Raw genomic sequence first — 15,780 nt, 5'->3', positions numbered from 1 at the left:
TTCTGTGTGGCTTCTGGTACTCCTTCATGATCTAACACCTTGATGCTCACAAGGATATTCTGAGATGCAGAGCCTATGACAAAGTTGCACCTTTGGCCATCCAGCTTTCCTGTCACATAGACACTGTGTGTGCTTGGCATTTTACACCTAGCTGTTGGGACTTTCATGATGGGGTTGGTGGGCGTCGCTCAACACCAACCACTACTGGTCTCCTTGAGGCCGACTTGTTGGTAATATTCTTCCTACACTGGCTCCTCAAATGTCCGTGCTTTCCACAGTTCCAACAACTTTTCTGGATATCAGCCTTTCCTGATGTGGCACCTCCCCTGTGTTGAAGTTTCCAACATTGAGCTCTTATGTGCCCAAGTTTATTACAGTGCCAGCAAAGTCCCTCAAACTTCTCTGAAAGCTGACCTTTTCTGGCCTTAAATCCAGATGACTGTACCAACCTTGGTACCTCTGTGCTGGACTTAACGTAGGATTCAAATTCGAGAGCTCTGGCCATTGCATCCTGCATGGTAGAGGGGTGTGCTTGCTTCACTTGTATCTTAAGTTGTGGACTGTCCAAGGCATCTACAAACTGATCTCTCAGCAACACCTTGAGGAGATTGGGTGGTGCAGTTGGGTAGGCCTTGTGTGCCATGCTCTCCAAGTCCTGTGCCAGCTCTTGCAGGCTCTCCCCTTTAGCACGGACTCTCGTCCTGAACCTGGCCCTGTAGACTTCTGACTGGTTTTGGGTTCCGTACCTGAGTTCCAGAGCCTCTACCAGTGCTCTAAAGCTGTGTCTTTCGGCTGCTGTCAACTGTCCAAGTATTTCCAGTGGTTGTCCCTTCAAGCTCGTTGCCAGATATACAGCTTTCTGCTCCTCTGTCCATCCATTCATCTAATGGCAAGAGGTACAAATGGAAAACATCAGTAAATTTAAAAGCGAATTAGATACGTTAAAGAACGATTTATTGTCTGTTACACAAGGAGGATACATTGATCATCGACTTAATCAGCCCCAGACAATGGCAAGCCCCTTACAGAGCCCGCAGCTAAACCCTAATGCAGACATATTCAGTCCCGTTAGAAGTCACATCCCAGATATGAATGTTAGTAATAGGAGTGATCCAGTGCGAAGGAAGCCACAAGAAATCGATGGGAAGGCACCGTGGGAAGCATATAGAGCACAGTTTGAGTTACTGGCAGACCACTGCTGTAACCTCTCTTCTTATTTATTTTCTTTCTCCTCCAACCACTGCTGTAGTCTCTCTTGTTTACTTTGCTGTTCGAGTTGCCATTGTTGTAGGCTTTCTTGTAACTGCTGTTGTCTTTCTTCTTGTTTCTTTTCTCGTTCTTCTTGTTTCTTTTCTTTTTCGTCTAACAACTGCTGTAATCTCTCTTCTTGTTTATTTTCTTTCTCCTCCAACCACTGCTGTAATCTCTCTTCTTGTTTATTTTTTCGTTCTTCTTGTTTCTTTTGCTGTTCTTGTATTGCTGCCATCAAATCTGCTAAGCTGTAGTTTGATTTGACGCTTCTCGTCTCCATTTTTTTTGTCCCACTCTCTGACACCAATTTGTTACATCCAGTCGTCAGTTAATTTTCCGTAAATTCGTTCCGACGAAACTTTAGCAACACAAGTCCTCTCTTAAATAAAACTGGTTTATTCTTTCCGAATACAACTTTACGATACACTTAATTTCAACAGTCGCTCTGTAACAAACGCTATAATTCTCACGTGCTTAACAATATTCTCTCTGATTGCAGTTCAATTACTCATTACCTACACACAGTCCCGTCACGTTGTGACCATCTTATGTATACCACACTACCCCAAATCTAGTAATCTCCCGACAATTCACGAAGGTTCGAGAAGGAAGTGGCGTGATACTAGTCACATGATCTCGCTGACGCAACAGTATTAATTTTTTATGTGGTGTAATGAGCGGAATGCCAGGGGATGTAGAGACCAGTGTGTGTGTTTTTGCGGTGAATTTTGGTGAAATTTTAGCGAACCTGGGTACTTGTCCTCCTTATCTGTGAAAGAATATGACTTATTGGAAATAATTTAAAGCATGGCCACTTGGATGAGTCCAGCAATGGAAGGGTTAACTTATAGGGATAAGTTGAGTTCTCTTAACTTTTCTCTTGAGAAAAGAAGGGTAGGAGTTTGTAACAGACTAAAACAAAATGCTGATATAACTATGGTCAAATAAAAACAATTTCATTAAAATAAAACAGAAATCCAAAATAAAACTTTCAAGCAACTACACATTTTATCACTTTTATAGTTAGTAAACCCGTGCCCAACCAGGACTGGGTACAATAGTTAATGAACAATACAACATAAATTTCAATGTTATTAATATCAATAAATCAAGAATAATTAGAAAAAAGAACCATAAGCAGAAAAACATAATTCCGAAAAAAACACAATGTTCGCAAATTAAACCACTTCCATATCATGTGAACTAACTCATTTAAGATCAATGAAGGGATTTTATTAAGTGGTTGGACCACGAAATTACATTTCGTGTGACAAGCTAACTCGCTATTACCATAAATCTAAATAATCTTTCACAACATTAATATCGGTACGTCACTCAAAGGGGGAGCTTGTATCAGTTTCATAATACGTACTTACTAAAAATTAACATGCTCTAACTCGGTAAGTTAGCGCTTTAAAGTTTTAATATACCAAAAAGTCATAGTTGAAGTAAACGATAGAAGGAATAATAAATGAACGGCAAACAAAACAATGCCAAAGTAAAAGTAGAATTCGCTATCTTATAAGGTGATCATACTGAAGTTTGTTTACAAGATTATCCGGTGATCAATAGGATAATGGTGTTTATTTGTGCTATATTCAAAAGATAATATTAATGGTAATACTAATAGAATAGAAATGAAGGACACAAGTCTAGGAAAAACAAATCCTAATTTCATGAAAATAACTTGAGTTTGAAAATATATAAATTCTTTATAGTTTTATTTTTTAATACTACACTAGTTTGATAGTAATTTTTTCTACTGTATATATTAATTTATTATATATAAGTAGTTTGCAAGTCATAAAAAAGTACTTGAAGTTGTCATATTTAATGTTTATTTAAAGATGTTCTTCATTTGTAACTTGCATTTTTAAAATCAGTAACATATTTTTTTTTTAATGTTAACGTTATTTTGGTCTACTGGTGTCTAAACATTTTAATCATAAATAATTAATCAAGTAAACAAAACTGAATGTAATAGTGAAAGAACAGAAGTTATATTTGTTATATTTTCAGAGAGTTTACCCATGATTCGGCACAGCAAAATAGACGAGATTGTAATAAATTAGTATGCCATACAGTAAAGAAATTGGTAACTTGTTACTTCCACCAAGAATTGTTGAAGCCCTTAAAAAAGGTCAGTGCATTTTTAATTCCCTCTGTTTAGATGTTTTGTGTAGATATGATATAAATGGGTATCTGATTTATAAAGAATAAAGTTTAATAGGAGTCCATCTCTCTTTTGATACCAAAAACTTGTACAAAAACACTAAAGCTAAATAAAAGAAGCATAACAACATTTACAACATCTAAAGAGACAAAAAAGAAAGATTATGGGTACTTATAATTGATAACTTGTTAGGGATTGCATGATTTAGCTAAATAATAAGTTAAAATGGCTTTAAAAAATGATAGGCCTGAATAATAATACTTTTAATAGCCCCCTTTACATCCATGTAACAGTTGTATAAGACATATCATACCGATTTTGAGAAAAGCATAAAATAGATACATATGTGGGCACATTCAAAATTTTGGATCTTAAAAATGAATTAAGCTAAATATACATGAAACTACAACTTATAAGTTATGTAAAAAGGTAATTAAAGGTATTTCTATAAAACCAAAAAGATTATATGGAGTATTACTGTTAGATCTCCATAAATAACATTAATAAGTTACCTAAAAATAAAAAAAGCAAGAGAAAGAAACCTGTAGGTACTAAAGTGACTTACCTTTTTCAAGCACAAATATTAGAGACAATGAAAAGTGTACACTATTATCAGAACACAGAACAAAAGAAGAGACCAGTCAAGCCATGGGCTCATCCTTCACTCTCCAAACCACCATTAAAACTGTTAACCATTCAAGGCCATATACATCCATATGAATGATTTTAAACTACACCTAAAAGTACATACTTCTTTGATAGTAAATTGTTTCCATACATTAATTATTCTGTAAAAAATTAGTTTACAAAAATAACTATATAAACAATGCGAGCTTACATTATCTCTGATATCATTAAATCTTTATTTCCAATCTTATAAATAGATCTTCGACGTGCAGTTTGAGTCCCTAACAAATTTAAATACTTGAATCAAGTTGCCTCCAGTTCTTCTAAATTTTAATGGATCAAATTATTATTTTGATTGTCAATTATTAATTTAACCCATTCTACTATAGTACTTAAGTATATGAGTAGATGAAAATGTCTTTATCTTGAATTACAAATTCCTGTTAGTTGACCTCATAAATTTGTTTGATTTTTTAAACAAATAAACAGGTTTAAATCTTTTTTTTTTTAACTAATCACTTCTAAATGTTATATTGAATTTTTGAAGCGAAAGTAGACCACATTTCTTAAGCTATTATAGTTGTAATTTTCACAAAATCTGTCTTAAGTCCTGTTGCATTGAAAATCATTCTCAGTAGTATCAGCCTTATACATGATTCTAATATCATAAGCAAATTAAAACATGTAGTTGCCCAAGATATTATCCAGATTGTTAGCACAAAGTAATAATAATCAATTTATAACCAGAACAAATCTTGGATACATTCTCTGAACGAGAAAAATGTTAATTTACTATCAACAAGCTCAGACTTTCACCAGTTTCATAAGAATCTAGCATTATTATACCAAAGACTTTCTAAAAGTTAAGTACATTTGTTAGTCTTGTCAGAAAACTCTTTACAAAGTTGTTAAAGTAAGAATATCCCTTTCTAAAACTATCAGTTATTGAGTATGAACTTTCAAGGTTGTTTTAAATGATTTCTAACATTAAGTTCTGACAATTTTTAGCATCTGCCAATAGAAATCATGCCTATAATATCTCAAGCTTTTCCTCAAAACCATCTTTTAAAAAAATTGGGTTCACATAAGCCATCTTCCAGTCATCAGGAATTCTTCCAATGTCCATAAGATTTTTCAATGTAACAAAAAGTCCCCATCAACTTCTTCATTAACACTGAAAACTTTATTCACTTTTTGTATTCCATGATGAGTCTTGAAATTTCGTTTTCTTATTCCAAATCCTAAAAATCAAGGGAAAATATATATATTGTTTATCAAACATAAGAAAAAATAGTGGTTTTAAGCAATTCCATTGAATACATTTTTTTATTTGAATTATTTTGTGACCATCATAACATGAAATACTCTATATTTGAAATGTTTTATTTTGTTCATTAAGTATATAAATTACTGATTTAAGCATCTGTTAATCAATATATTGGATATTTGGTATAGTATTTATTTTTTGTTTTACAGTTAGACTACAGTATAAATTTTAATGCAACGTGAAAATTTCAATGATATCATCAGTAGTAAGTGTACAATAACTGATTACATGCAGAGCCGGATTTATGCACAGGAGCATGAGGTGCTAGCTGGGGGGTCTTGACTAAAAGGAGGCCTCATGAGACATGTAGCTTATGCTGATTTTTTTTATTTGTGAAAATGTAACACCTGCTTATAAGCATAAAATTTCATATCTATTGATATAATATTCATACACAAATAATGTGTATGGGTCTCATGGAGATTTAAATGATGTAGATATTTGAAAAGAATGTGTAACACATAGGGCCCCCAAATATATAAATTATTTAATTGTTTGTTTGTTTTTTCTTTTTTTTTTTTTTTTACAAGTTTCTTACATGGCTAAGGCCTAAGAGGCCTCAGTCTGCCTTTGTACCTCTGGCCTCAAGTAGTCTAAATATGGCTCTGATTACATGCTTCTTAAAACATCATTGCTAATTACTTTTCTGACTGGAGTATGAATTATGTTAAGTTATAGATGTGAAAATATACAAAAATAAAAACAAAGCTTTAATTTTAATAGCAAAACTTAACACCTGTAAAAGTGTGCTAACCCTGTCTGACCTAGAACTATCAAAACAGACAAAACTCTCCCAACGTGATGTATATGCTGTTAAACAGGCAGTTTCACAAGAAGTTCTTCCTAGGTCTTTCATAACAGGTATGTTTTGATTTGATTTTTTTTTGTTGTAGTTTTAAGCTAGGTCATTTTTATCACTGCAGGCACATGCATGTCTCACATTGTTCAATGAATATTATCTCTATGTTCAATGTTGAACTAAAATGAAAATGATTACGTTGAAGTAAACTTTGAAAAATAATTTTTATTTATTTATTTAATTTTTATATAATTTTTTCTATGTCGTGAGAACTTGAAGTTTACCTCTGATCTTTCTAATACTTATGTTTATTTATGATAATTTTCCCTGCCTGTAATTAGAAGTTGGTCTGCTTTTCCAGTCATTCTCCATGGGTCACTTTTATTTTACTTTAAGTATAAATTTTCTTGATCATTTCTAAAGCAGAACATCTCTAACACCTTTTTACATAATGCTTACATTTCTGGCCATGTTGCACCAGAACTGAGACATACTTACAACAGAAAACTGAAAAATATACAAATATACTTCCTGGAAACCCAGGTGATCTTCATCACATCACTCAACTTCTTTTACATACCACTCATTCAGTTACACCACCATTCCCAGTTTGCCCCTGAAGAAGAAAGGTCCACCTTTTGAAAGCTCTTGGGCTATAGGGTTTTTATCGTTTTAGACTTTAAAGTAAGGTATTCATCTTAGCCCCCCAGTGGCACAGCGGTATGTCTGCAGACTTACAACGCTAGAAACCGGGTTTTGATACCCATGGTGGGCAGAGCACAGATAGCCTATTGTGTAGCTTTGTGCTTAATTTCAAACAAACAAGTACCCATCTTAAATATCTTAATCTTGTGCAGCATTAACAGAGCATTGGAAGGTTAAAGAAGTATAAGTAACTTATCAATAAGTTAATATAAAACATTTAAATTGTTTTTAATATAGATAAAACATGAAACATTTTTACTATGTATATCTGATAATAATGATATTTTTTTATATAGTCCTTTTCTGTTTCTTTCAAGTGTTGAAATTCAGGCTTTAATGCCATCTTGTATTACAGGTACAATGCAGTTTTTTCTTTGCTTTTTACAACAATTTTTCCAATATCTTATTAAGAAACTAAAGGTAAATTTTATAGGGTTGGCTTCTAAGCTTTGGAACCTTGTTTTATGCCATAACATTGGAAGTTGGCTAATATTAATCATTTTTTCAAGGAAGATGATAAAAATTGTCCCAGTAATTATAGGCCTATTAGTCTTATATCAGTGGTAGGAAAAGTCCAATAAAAGATGCTTTGCAGAGTCATTTAACAAAGTTTAAAATTTTGTTGGATAGTCAGCAGGGTATGAAATTTGCAAAATTTCTAACCAGTTCACAAAAATTCTAACTGGTCCTTATCAGGATTAATCTCCAAGAACTGAGAACTGCTTTGGTAGATATTGTAACAAGGTGTTCTGTACTGCACTTTGAAATAATACATCCATCTCAGTGGTGGGCACTGAGTAGGGATAGGTGGAATTAACATTGCTCTTATTCCCCATATGATATAGATTTTGGGTAGGTACTGTCTGTAAGGCAATGTCAGCCACTCAGTGGGATCCTGTGGCACCAAATATAACAATGGTTGATAGTTTCACATTTGATATGGTTTCTGTTGAGTAGACTGGTGAATTTCAACTGAAGGGAATCGAAAACCATAGGCAGAAGAAACCAACTAGTGATGTAAGTAATGGGTGGTTAATGTGTTAGGTATAGTCCACATACCAGTTTGCAAGATCTTCTTTAGTGGCTTACTTCAAAATCTAGACAAAAGAGGCTGTGATATGCCAAATTTGACAGAGGCACTGTTAAAAGTTTATGGTTGAACTCATCCCAATGTATTTTCAGGGACAAGTAGATATAAGGATCAGGAAGCCAGTGGCTTTAATGGGTGTGTGTGTGTGTGTATGTAAAAGCCTGAAGAACCACATAAAGGTCTCAGTCGAGAAGAGGGACTGGGCAAGGGGAATGATGGACAAAAAAAGCCTTGAGGAGTTCTGGGTTAAGAAAGAAGGAAGATGTGGTAGAGTAGAATGACCAGATGGAAAGAAGTTGAAGAGGGATCAATGGTGGTAAATACCCCATTTGTGCTGATAGATGGTGAGAGTAGAAGTCCAACAAGAATGAGAAAGAAAATTAACTTCCAAAACATACATACCTCCGCAAACACTTATCGCTATTTCTGGATCTCCATCTTTGCCATTTAACATTGTGTTTGCATGCTCCACTCTTTATATATCCCACTCGACTGCCCTCGACAATATCTAATTTGCAAAACTTTACACTAGCCCTCACACACCTTCTCTGCAGTTACTGTATATAAGCACTGTATGCAGACAATATAATCACTTTTTCTTGACCAAGTACATGCTTTGAAAGTCACGTTTTGCAGTTTACAATTTCATTAATTCAGTTTCATTATAGTCAGGTGTTCTTTTGATTTGTTCCCCGATGCTAATATTTCATTGGTTTTCTTCTGTTGTTACAAAAAAAGAAAGTGGGTATGAATTCCTGTGTAACAGTTTCTGGCACTTAGGCTAATCAGCCCTTGTCCATTCCTTCTATGTTATCTAGTGGTAGTAAACATTTGGGGTGGGGGGGATCCACTCTTGGTGGAAGATGTCCTTGAGCTGAATCAGGATGAGATGGAGTTCTTTGTGCAGCCCAGGGGTGTCTTCCCAGGAGGTTCTGATTTGGCTTTTGATCATGAAACATAATATTATTCTGGGGAGAATTTAGACTCCCTGTTTCCTGCTCCTTCTTTTACTAGGGCACCCTCTACTGAGGTCTCATTTAATCAGGCATTTTCTGCCCCTTATATGCAGTTAGTTACGTGAGTTTTTGAAGTTTTGGGGATTAACCCTGTTGCTTTTGAGTGTACTTCTGCCTTGCTGTCTAATCGATCTTTGTTCTTCCTCCTTCCCCTGATATTGCTGTGCATGCAGGGAGATTTGCAACACAACTACGTGAGGGTGTTACTATGTCTCCCCCCAGTTTATCTGAACAACATGCCCTGGCTTATCGTCAGGATGATGTATATTTAGACACTCAATGGTTGGATCAGTTGCTGAATATATGGGGTTCCAGGTTAGAACCTCTTTTCGCTATTAACAGGTCTCAATTTTCACAGATTCGTTTGACTCGTACTACTGTTTTAAAATAATTCTCTTCCATTCATCTTTTGTCTGAAGCATATCACCACTCTCCTCATCAATTTGATGACAAACTGGGCACTTTACTGGTTACTACTATGACATGCTTGTCTTCGTCAGGCCTCATCTTGATGTCGTGGTTGGTCTGTTGCTGGGACTTGTTGAGTCGTGATGCCTTATTATTGGGTATTCGTTTGCTCTCCACTGCTCTTCATGATTTATGGGAGGTGCATTTTCTTCTGCTTTACTTGTTTGCTGGAATTCCAGAATCTTTAGAAGCCTGACTTGATTCGGCATATTTACAGTCTTCTTTATCATCATTGGCTGTTCGCGTCTCTCCTACTCCAATGAATCCTTCTGGAGGATTGACCATTCACATCTCATGGCCCACTCCTTCATTACCTTGTCCTATTGGTTCTCAGAATCGCTTCCGTCCATATTCTTGGGTATCTTGAGACAGATCATGATGGCACCAGTGGCATCAGTGACTACCTATTTTCACCAAATCCTGTGGGAGGACGGTTACATCTCTTTCACCACATTTGGCGTTCCTTCACCATTGATCCTTTGGTTCTCAGAGTGCTGGATTTAGAGTTTGAGATTCAGTTTACTTCTCTCTCTCCTCTGTGCTCCCATCTAGTCGTTTTCTTCTCCTTCAGACCTTCATTCCTGGACCATTCAGGAGCTGTTCATCAAACGAGCCAATGACAAAGTCGATCCCATTCATCCATGATTTTATTTTCATCTATTTCTGGTGCCCAAGAAAACTGAAGATTGACGTCTTATCATTGATCTGTCTTGACTCGATCATTTCCTTCAGCTTTCTTGTTTCACCATGGAATCTTTTCTTCAACTTCGATGGCACTTTACACCAGGACTTTGGATGACCAAATTTGATGTTGCAGATGCCTATCTTCACATCCTTATAGCAGTGTCTTCTTGTTGATTTCTACGTTTTATGCATGAAGAACAGGTGGATGGTTCTGCCTGTTTTGGGGATTTGGGCTTCTCTCAAATCCCTTATGCCATTGGGTTGGGCCCATATGTGATCCCTCCTTTGGATCAACCAGTCTCTTTGCTTGAGAACGATCTTGCAAATCTCCAGTGGTGGCTAGACAGGAACAACATTACTATTAGGGTTCAGGTACCATCTCCTCATCTGGAAGTCCATCTCTTCATGGATGGGGTGCTTTTCTTCAGGTACAGGAATTCCAGGGTATTTAGACAGACAATGAATCTACCCTGCATATCAACATTCTTGAACTTCTTGTGGTACATCGAGTAATGAGAAGAGAATGTCATGATTCATTCGGACAACTCCGTGATGGTCTCGTATCTTTCTCATTAGGGAGGTACTCGTTCTCGGGATCTTTGTTCTAAACTTTAGATCTTCTTTATTGGGCTCATTCCCACAACATTCATCTTTTGGCCTGTCGTGTACCAGAAGTCATGAATTTGATTGCAGATCATCTCACTCGACCTCATCGAATTCTTCCAACCAAATGGATATTACATCAGGAGGTTCTTTCAATGAATATGTTCTCAGTTTGGATCATTAATGATCGATGCTTTTGCAACCCATTGGAATGCTCATCTACAGTTGTTTTGGTCTCCTGTTCCTCATCCACAAGCCCTGTCAATAGATGCTTTCAGTCAATACTGGATGAGATTACATTTGTATGCCTTTCCTCCTGTTTGTCTCTTACCCAGAGTTTTGTCTGTGATTTGTTCCACCCCATGTCGGGTTCTCTTGATAGCACCTTTTTGCCTGCTCAGACATGATTTCCTCTTCTTTGGTTGCTTCAAGAATGTACTCCATAACCTCTTTGCCAAACCTTATTGAGACAACCTTGTTCCAACATTCAACACACGATGTTCAACAACTCAAGTTTCATGCATGGAAGTTATGCAGTCCTTTGCCCATCGTAGGGGTTTATCTTCTAAAGTTTCCGTTTATTTGACTAAATCCCTCTGGTGACCTACTTTGGCAATGGAAATGGACTACATATCGTCAATGGTGTCTGAGGAGAGCCTTCAAACCACATTATCCAACAGTCTCCATAGTATCATGTTTTTTGACATGGATTTTTGAAAGAGGGCTTGCTTTTCCTACTGTTGCATTATATAAAGCTTCCATAGCTACTACTTTTCAATATTCTAAATATCAGAAGGTTTTTTTACTCCCCTGTGCTATCTCATCTCTTATGATCTTTTCATATTTTTCGACCCAAATGATCTTTTCAACAGCTTAATTGGGACTCTAGGGTTGTTTTACATGCATTATCATATCATTCCTTTGAACCTATGGTCTCCTGTTCATTATATCGCCTTTCCCTCAAAGTATATTTTTTATTGTTGTTAGCTTGTAGACACTGCCATTCTGATTTATTTGCCGTTCATGTTCAGCAAACTCTCTATCATTCCACCTATGTTTTGCACTATCCCAACTGATCATTTCTCCCGAAAACTCTTGCTGCCACAGAAGGAAACAAATCTGTTTCTCCTATTCATCTACCTGGCATTTCTCATCTTTACAGTTGATCATACCTGGATTATTGATTATGTCCTGTCCGGGTACTTAGATGTTATATGGCTCATACAGAACCTTTTCAGGGTTCTAAGAACTGGCTTTTTATTCCTAATCTGCAGTGTCCAGGGATTTATCACCCATTACTTTAATCAGTTGGCTTCGGAAATTGATTCATATAGTCTACTTGGGCTTGTCTGTTAGCAATCGCAATATGCTCCACGTCACCTCTCACCAGATTTGGCATCTATTGATGTCATTGGCTGCACAGGTGAACTGTTTTCTGGAGGACATTTTTCAGGCCGGTATGTGGACTTCTCCTGACACTTTCATATCTCATTACTTTCATCTGGCAGTTTTATCTTTCATTTTCCCCCTGTGGCTGTGTTGACTACCTCTGCTAGATTTTAACAAGGAGGTGAATAACTTTCTTACCTGACTTGCAGTTTGTTTGTTTATTTTCTTTTTTTTTGTAAGGTCTTTCTTTATTTCTTTGAGATCTCACTCAGTGGTGAGTGGTGCCCAGTCAGGTATGCTTATGTTTTAAATTCTGCACTAACAACCTTTATATCAGTTCTTGGCTGCAATGAGCTCTTTCAAGATGAGGTGTTCATAAGACCATATGAATGCAATTCTAGATGGTGATATTATATCAAAATAGTATCCAATGGACCGCTACTCATGGATTATCATGAGTAAAGCTAAAGTGGATCTTAGAGATGTACCAGTCAAGATTGGTTTGCTTTTAGCAACTTAGGGAATGGGGTTCACCTGTTGCACTGTCTCTGGAGACCTGTTTCTTGGGACTCCCCACTGCATATGTCCCCCCCCCCCTTACTTCTACTAGTGGAGCTAGGGAGTCCCTACCACACACCATACTTGTGTCATACTCCATCCTTTATATTTTTCTGTAGTTCTGGGTGAAGAGCATACCTGTTCTGGATGTAGTGCGGTGTTCCCCATTTCGGAACTACTTCTCATAGTACACTTTTGTTCTCTGCGGACACTTTCTGTATGATCTATGCCCTCACTGGCCCCTCCACCTTTTCAATGCGGGATTCTAGTAATAAGTGTCAGCAGAGGTATGTATGTATTTTTTGGAAGTTATCATTTTCCTAATCTGAAAACATATTTCCAAACATACTTACCTCTGCTGATACTCTTCCTCCCCACTAAGAGCTGGTGTTAGTGACCGGGATGGGGTAAGTCTTGAAAAAGTGATTATATTGTCTGCATGCAGTGCTTATATACAGTACCTTCATAGAGGGCGTGTGAGGGTTGGTGTAAAGTTTTTCAAATTAGATATTGCCGAGGGCAGTTGAATGGGGTATATAAAGACTGGAGCAAGCAAACACAATGTTAGATGGCAAAGATGGAGATTGAGAAATAGCTATAAGTGTCAGTGGGGGTAAGTATATTTGGAAATACATTTTCAAATTAGGAAAATGATAACTACCCTGTAAGAAAATCCTGTTCACCTTGCAAGAGACTGAACAAATTCCATGCATGAAGATGAAGGAACAAATCCACTGCAATACCAATTGATGCAAGGACCACTTTATGGGATGGTCCACCACCAAATTCAAAACTCCAGTGACATAACTTGCTGATGTAAGAAATGACTTTCAGGTTATCAGAGCAAATCATGACAAGATGACCCAATAACCATGACAGAGAAGTTGGCAAGCCTGACAAGGTTTAGAATGTTGACGTACAGAGATCATTTCTCTTGAAAACAGACCCCAGAGGGAGTAATGGTATTTGTAGCCACCTCCCAATCAGAAATAGAAGCATTGGTGTAGAGATGCAAGTCAGGTTGAGGGGGGGGGGGCAGTGGAGTATTCTGGCTTATATTGAAGTGATCAAGCCACCATGACAGACAGGAATGTAGATATGAAGGGAGAAATACAGGGGTAGAATAGTGTATTACAAGATATGTTTCATTGGTTTCCCAAGAGCTCACTGAAGGGGTTGCATGTATGCACAACCAAGAGAGATAAGGGTCTCAAGAGAAGCAATAGCCCCCAAATGTGAGAGAATGTCTCACAGAGGTAAAAAAATGAGAGTGAAGAGCCTTTAATACCAAGATCTCCATGACATGAAGATGCAAGAGAGAGGATTGAGCCTGTTCTACTGTAACACTTGCTAAAAGTACAAATGCTTACAATCTTCAAAAATTGAGTTTTCATTTGTGTCTACATACATGTAAAATGATGACAGAACACATGTAATAGTAAAAGCATAATGGACAGCTGATCAAATAATAATATGAAAAGGTGAAGCAAATCCATGAGTTAATTGAAAATGCATTTGAAGTTGTAATATGAGAAGCAGAAACCAACAGTTCTTGTTATCAACATCAAACAGACACAATTATGATATAGAATGTTTATGATATCAGACACCAAACTTTATAAAAAAAATGAGTAGAGTAACTTTGGTGGGAGGCACCAAGTGGAAGAGTATGTGAAGAGACCAAAGTTATCCAATTCGTATCCATACATTCTGAGTTATTAAGCTTGAAATTCTATGCTGTTAACAACTAATGATTGTTGACAATTAGTAAACAGTTATGGTTTTGGTTTGGTGGAAGATACCAATCAAGTTGGAAGAATCACATGCAAATTTGGGTCAAATGAACCTTTTATGAGTTGCAATTATATTAAATAAACCACACCAGGATCCACAATACCCAAGATGGCAATTCGTCAAAGACTAGCAGAAATGTGTTGCACAAGTTCCTTGTAAGTAATTATTGCTATATCTGTCCATTCTATCAATGTATTCCATAAATGATGTATTATATCTGAAGATAGAACATTAATAAAGGATAACTCTGACACAGCTTTAGTAAGATTAATAGAAGAAATAATAGAACTGTCAAGAGACTTATTGGAAGAAGTATTAATTGAACTGGCTAAACATAACAATGTTGTAACGTATTTCATATATTAATTTAATTGATAACTTGTTTGGTATAGTTTCCATGTTGATGAATCTTGTGGATGGTTTAATCAACAAACAGTTGCTTGCTTAGAAGGAAGAATTTACTTCCATTTGAAGTAAAATTGTTTCATGATAATTTTGGAACTGTGAATATTGATGAATATCTGAATATTTTTATATAATGTTTTGTATGTTATTTTCATTATTTATCACTGATTCAATTCTTTATTTCATATGTAAATTTCCTCAAGTTGGTGCCTTGTGTGCTTATTAACCCATGAATGCATAATCTGGATTTAAATAGATTCATTTGTAACTTGTGTGAAGTTGAACCCAACAACTACACCTACTGGCCATCTGTTACATCAAGAAAATTTCAATGTGAACAAGATATTGAGTGGGATTCAAAATGGACTTGGAAAGTTTGGCCAGCCAGCCCAGGCAAAGTGCCTCTGGAAGAAGAATGGAGGTAGCAACTGCTGAATGTTTGTAAGAGGGAGATCAGTAGAAGCCAGTTGACCATAAGATAATGGAAATGAAAGTTCAAGAGAAATAGCATATGATCCAGTTGAAAACTTAAGGGGACTCTGATTAGGCCCAAGCAAATGGCTCAGAACTTAGAAACTTGTCTATTGTGGACAAAGCAGTGGAAATTACAGGACAGGGAACAAATGGGAATGTGAAGAAAAGCATTCTAAATGTAAACCATAATCATCCATAATCTGGGCAAGTGAGAGAGAGGACCAAATGCAGACTGAGAAAGCCATCCATCCAGAATCAAGGAATAGATTCAGAGATGACAGATCAGTGAGAGAAAGTGCCAATCTCTTGTCTTCTTAGGGATGACATAAAATTAAGAGTAAAATCTATGAGTGGGATGGGAGACTGGTTCCACCACCAACAGAGAGGCTACCATGTCCTGAAGATGTGAATTACCAA

At 36.5% G+C, this 15,780-nt stretch overlaps 1 protein-coding gene across 4 annotated transcripts in view; it reads left to right on the top strand.

Moving 5' to 3' along the window:
- The first annotated feature begins 2,593 nt into the window (after positions 1-2,593).
- LOC106471757 (DNA repair protein XRCC3-like) overlaps positions 2,594-15,780 on the top strand; it is a 19,534-nt gene continuing 6,347 nt past the window's right edge. The window contains exons 1-3 of one of the 4 annotated variants that reach the window (XM_022400366.1): positions 2,594-2,651; positions 3,271-3,391; positions 6,102-6,239. In XM_022400366.1, coding sequence (XP_022256074.1) covers positions 3,325-3,391; positions 6,102-6,239 — 205 coding nt within the window. In that variant the 5' untranslated portion in view covers positions 2,594-2,651; positions 3,271-3,324. Of the gene's footprint in view, positions 2,813-3,270; positions 3,392-6,101; positions 6,240-15,780 lie in introns of all 4 variants that reach the window. The other 3 variants (XM_022400369.1, XM_022400365.1, XM_022400368.1) reach the window with 3 other exon arrangements.

The sequence above is a fragment of the Limulus polyphemus genome, unplaced genomic scaffold, assembly GCF_000517525.1.
Source record: "Limulus polyphemus unplaced genomic scaffold, Limulus_polyphemus-2.1.2 Scaffold4836, whole genome shotgun sequence".
In the NCBI taxonomy this organism is placed as follows: domain Eukaryota; kingdom Metazoa; phylum Arthropoda; class Merostomata; order Xiphosura; family Limulidae; genus Limulus; species Limulus polyphemus.
This window is presented reverse-complemented; position numbering and strand designations above follow the sequence as displayed.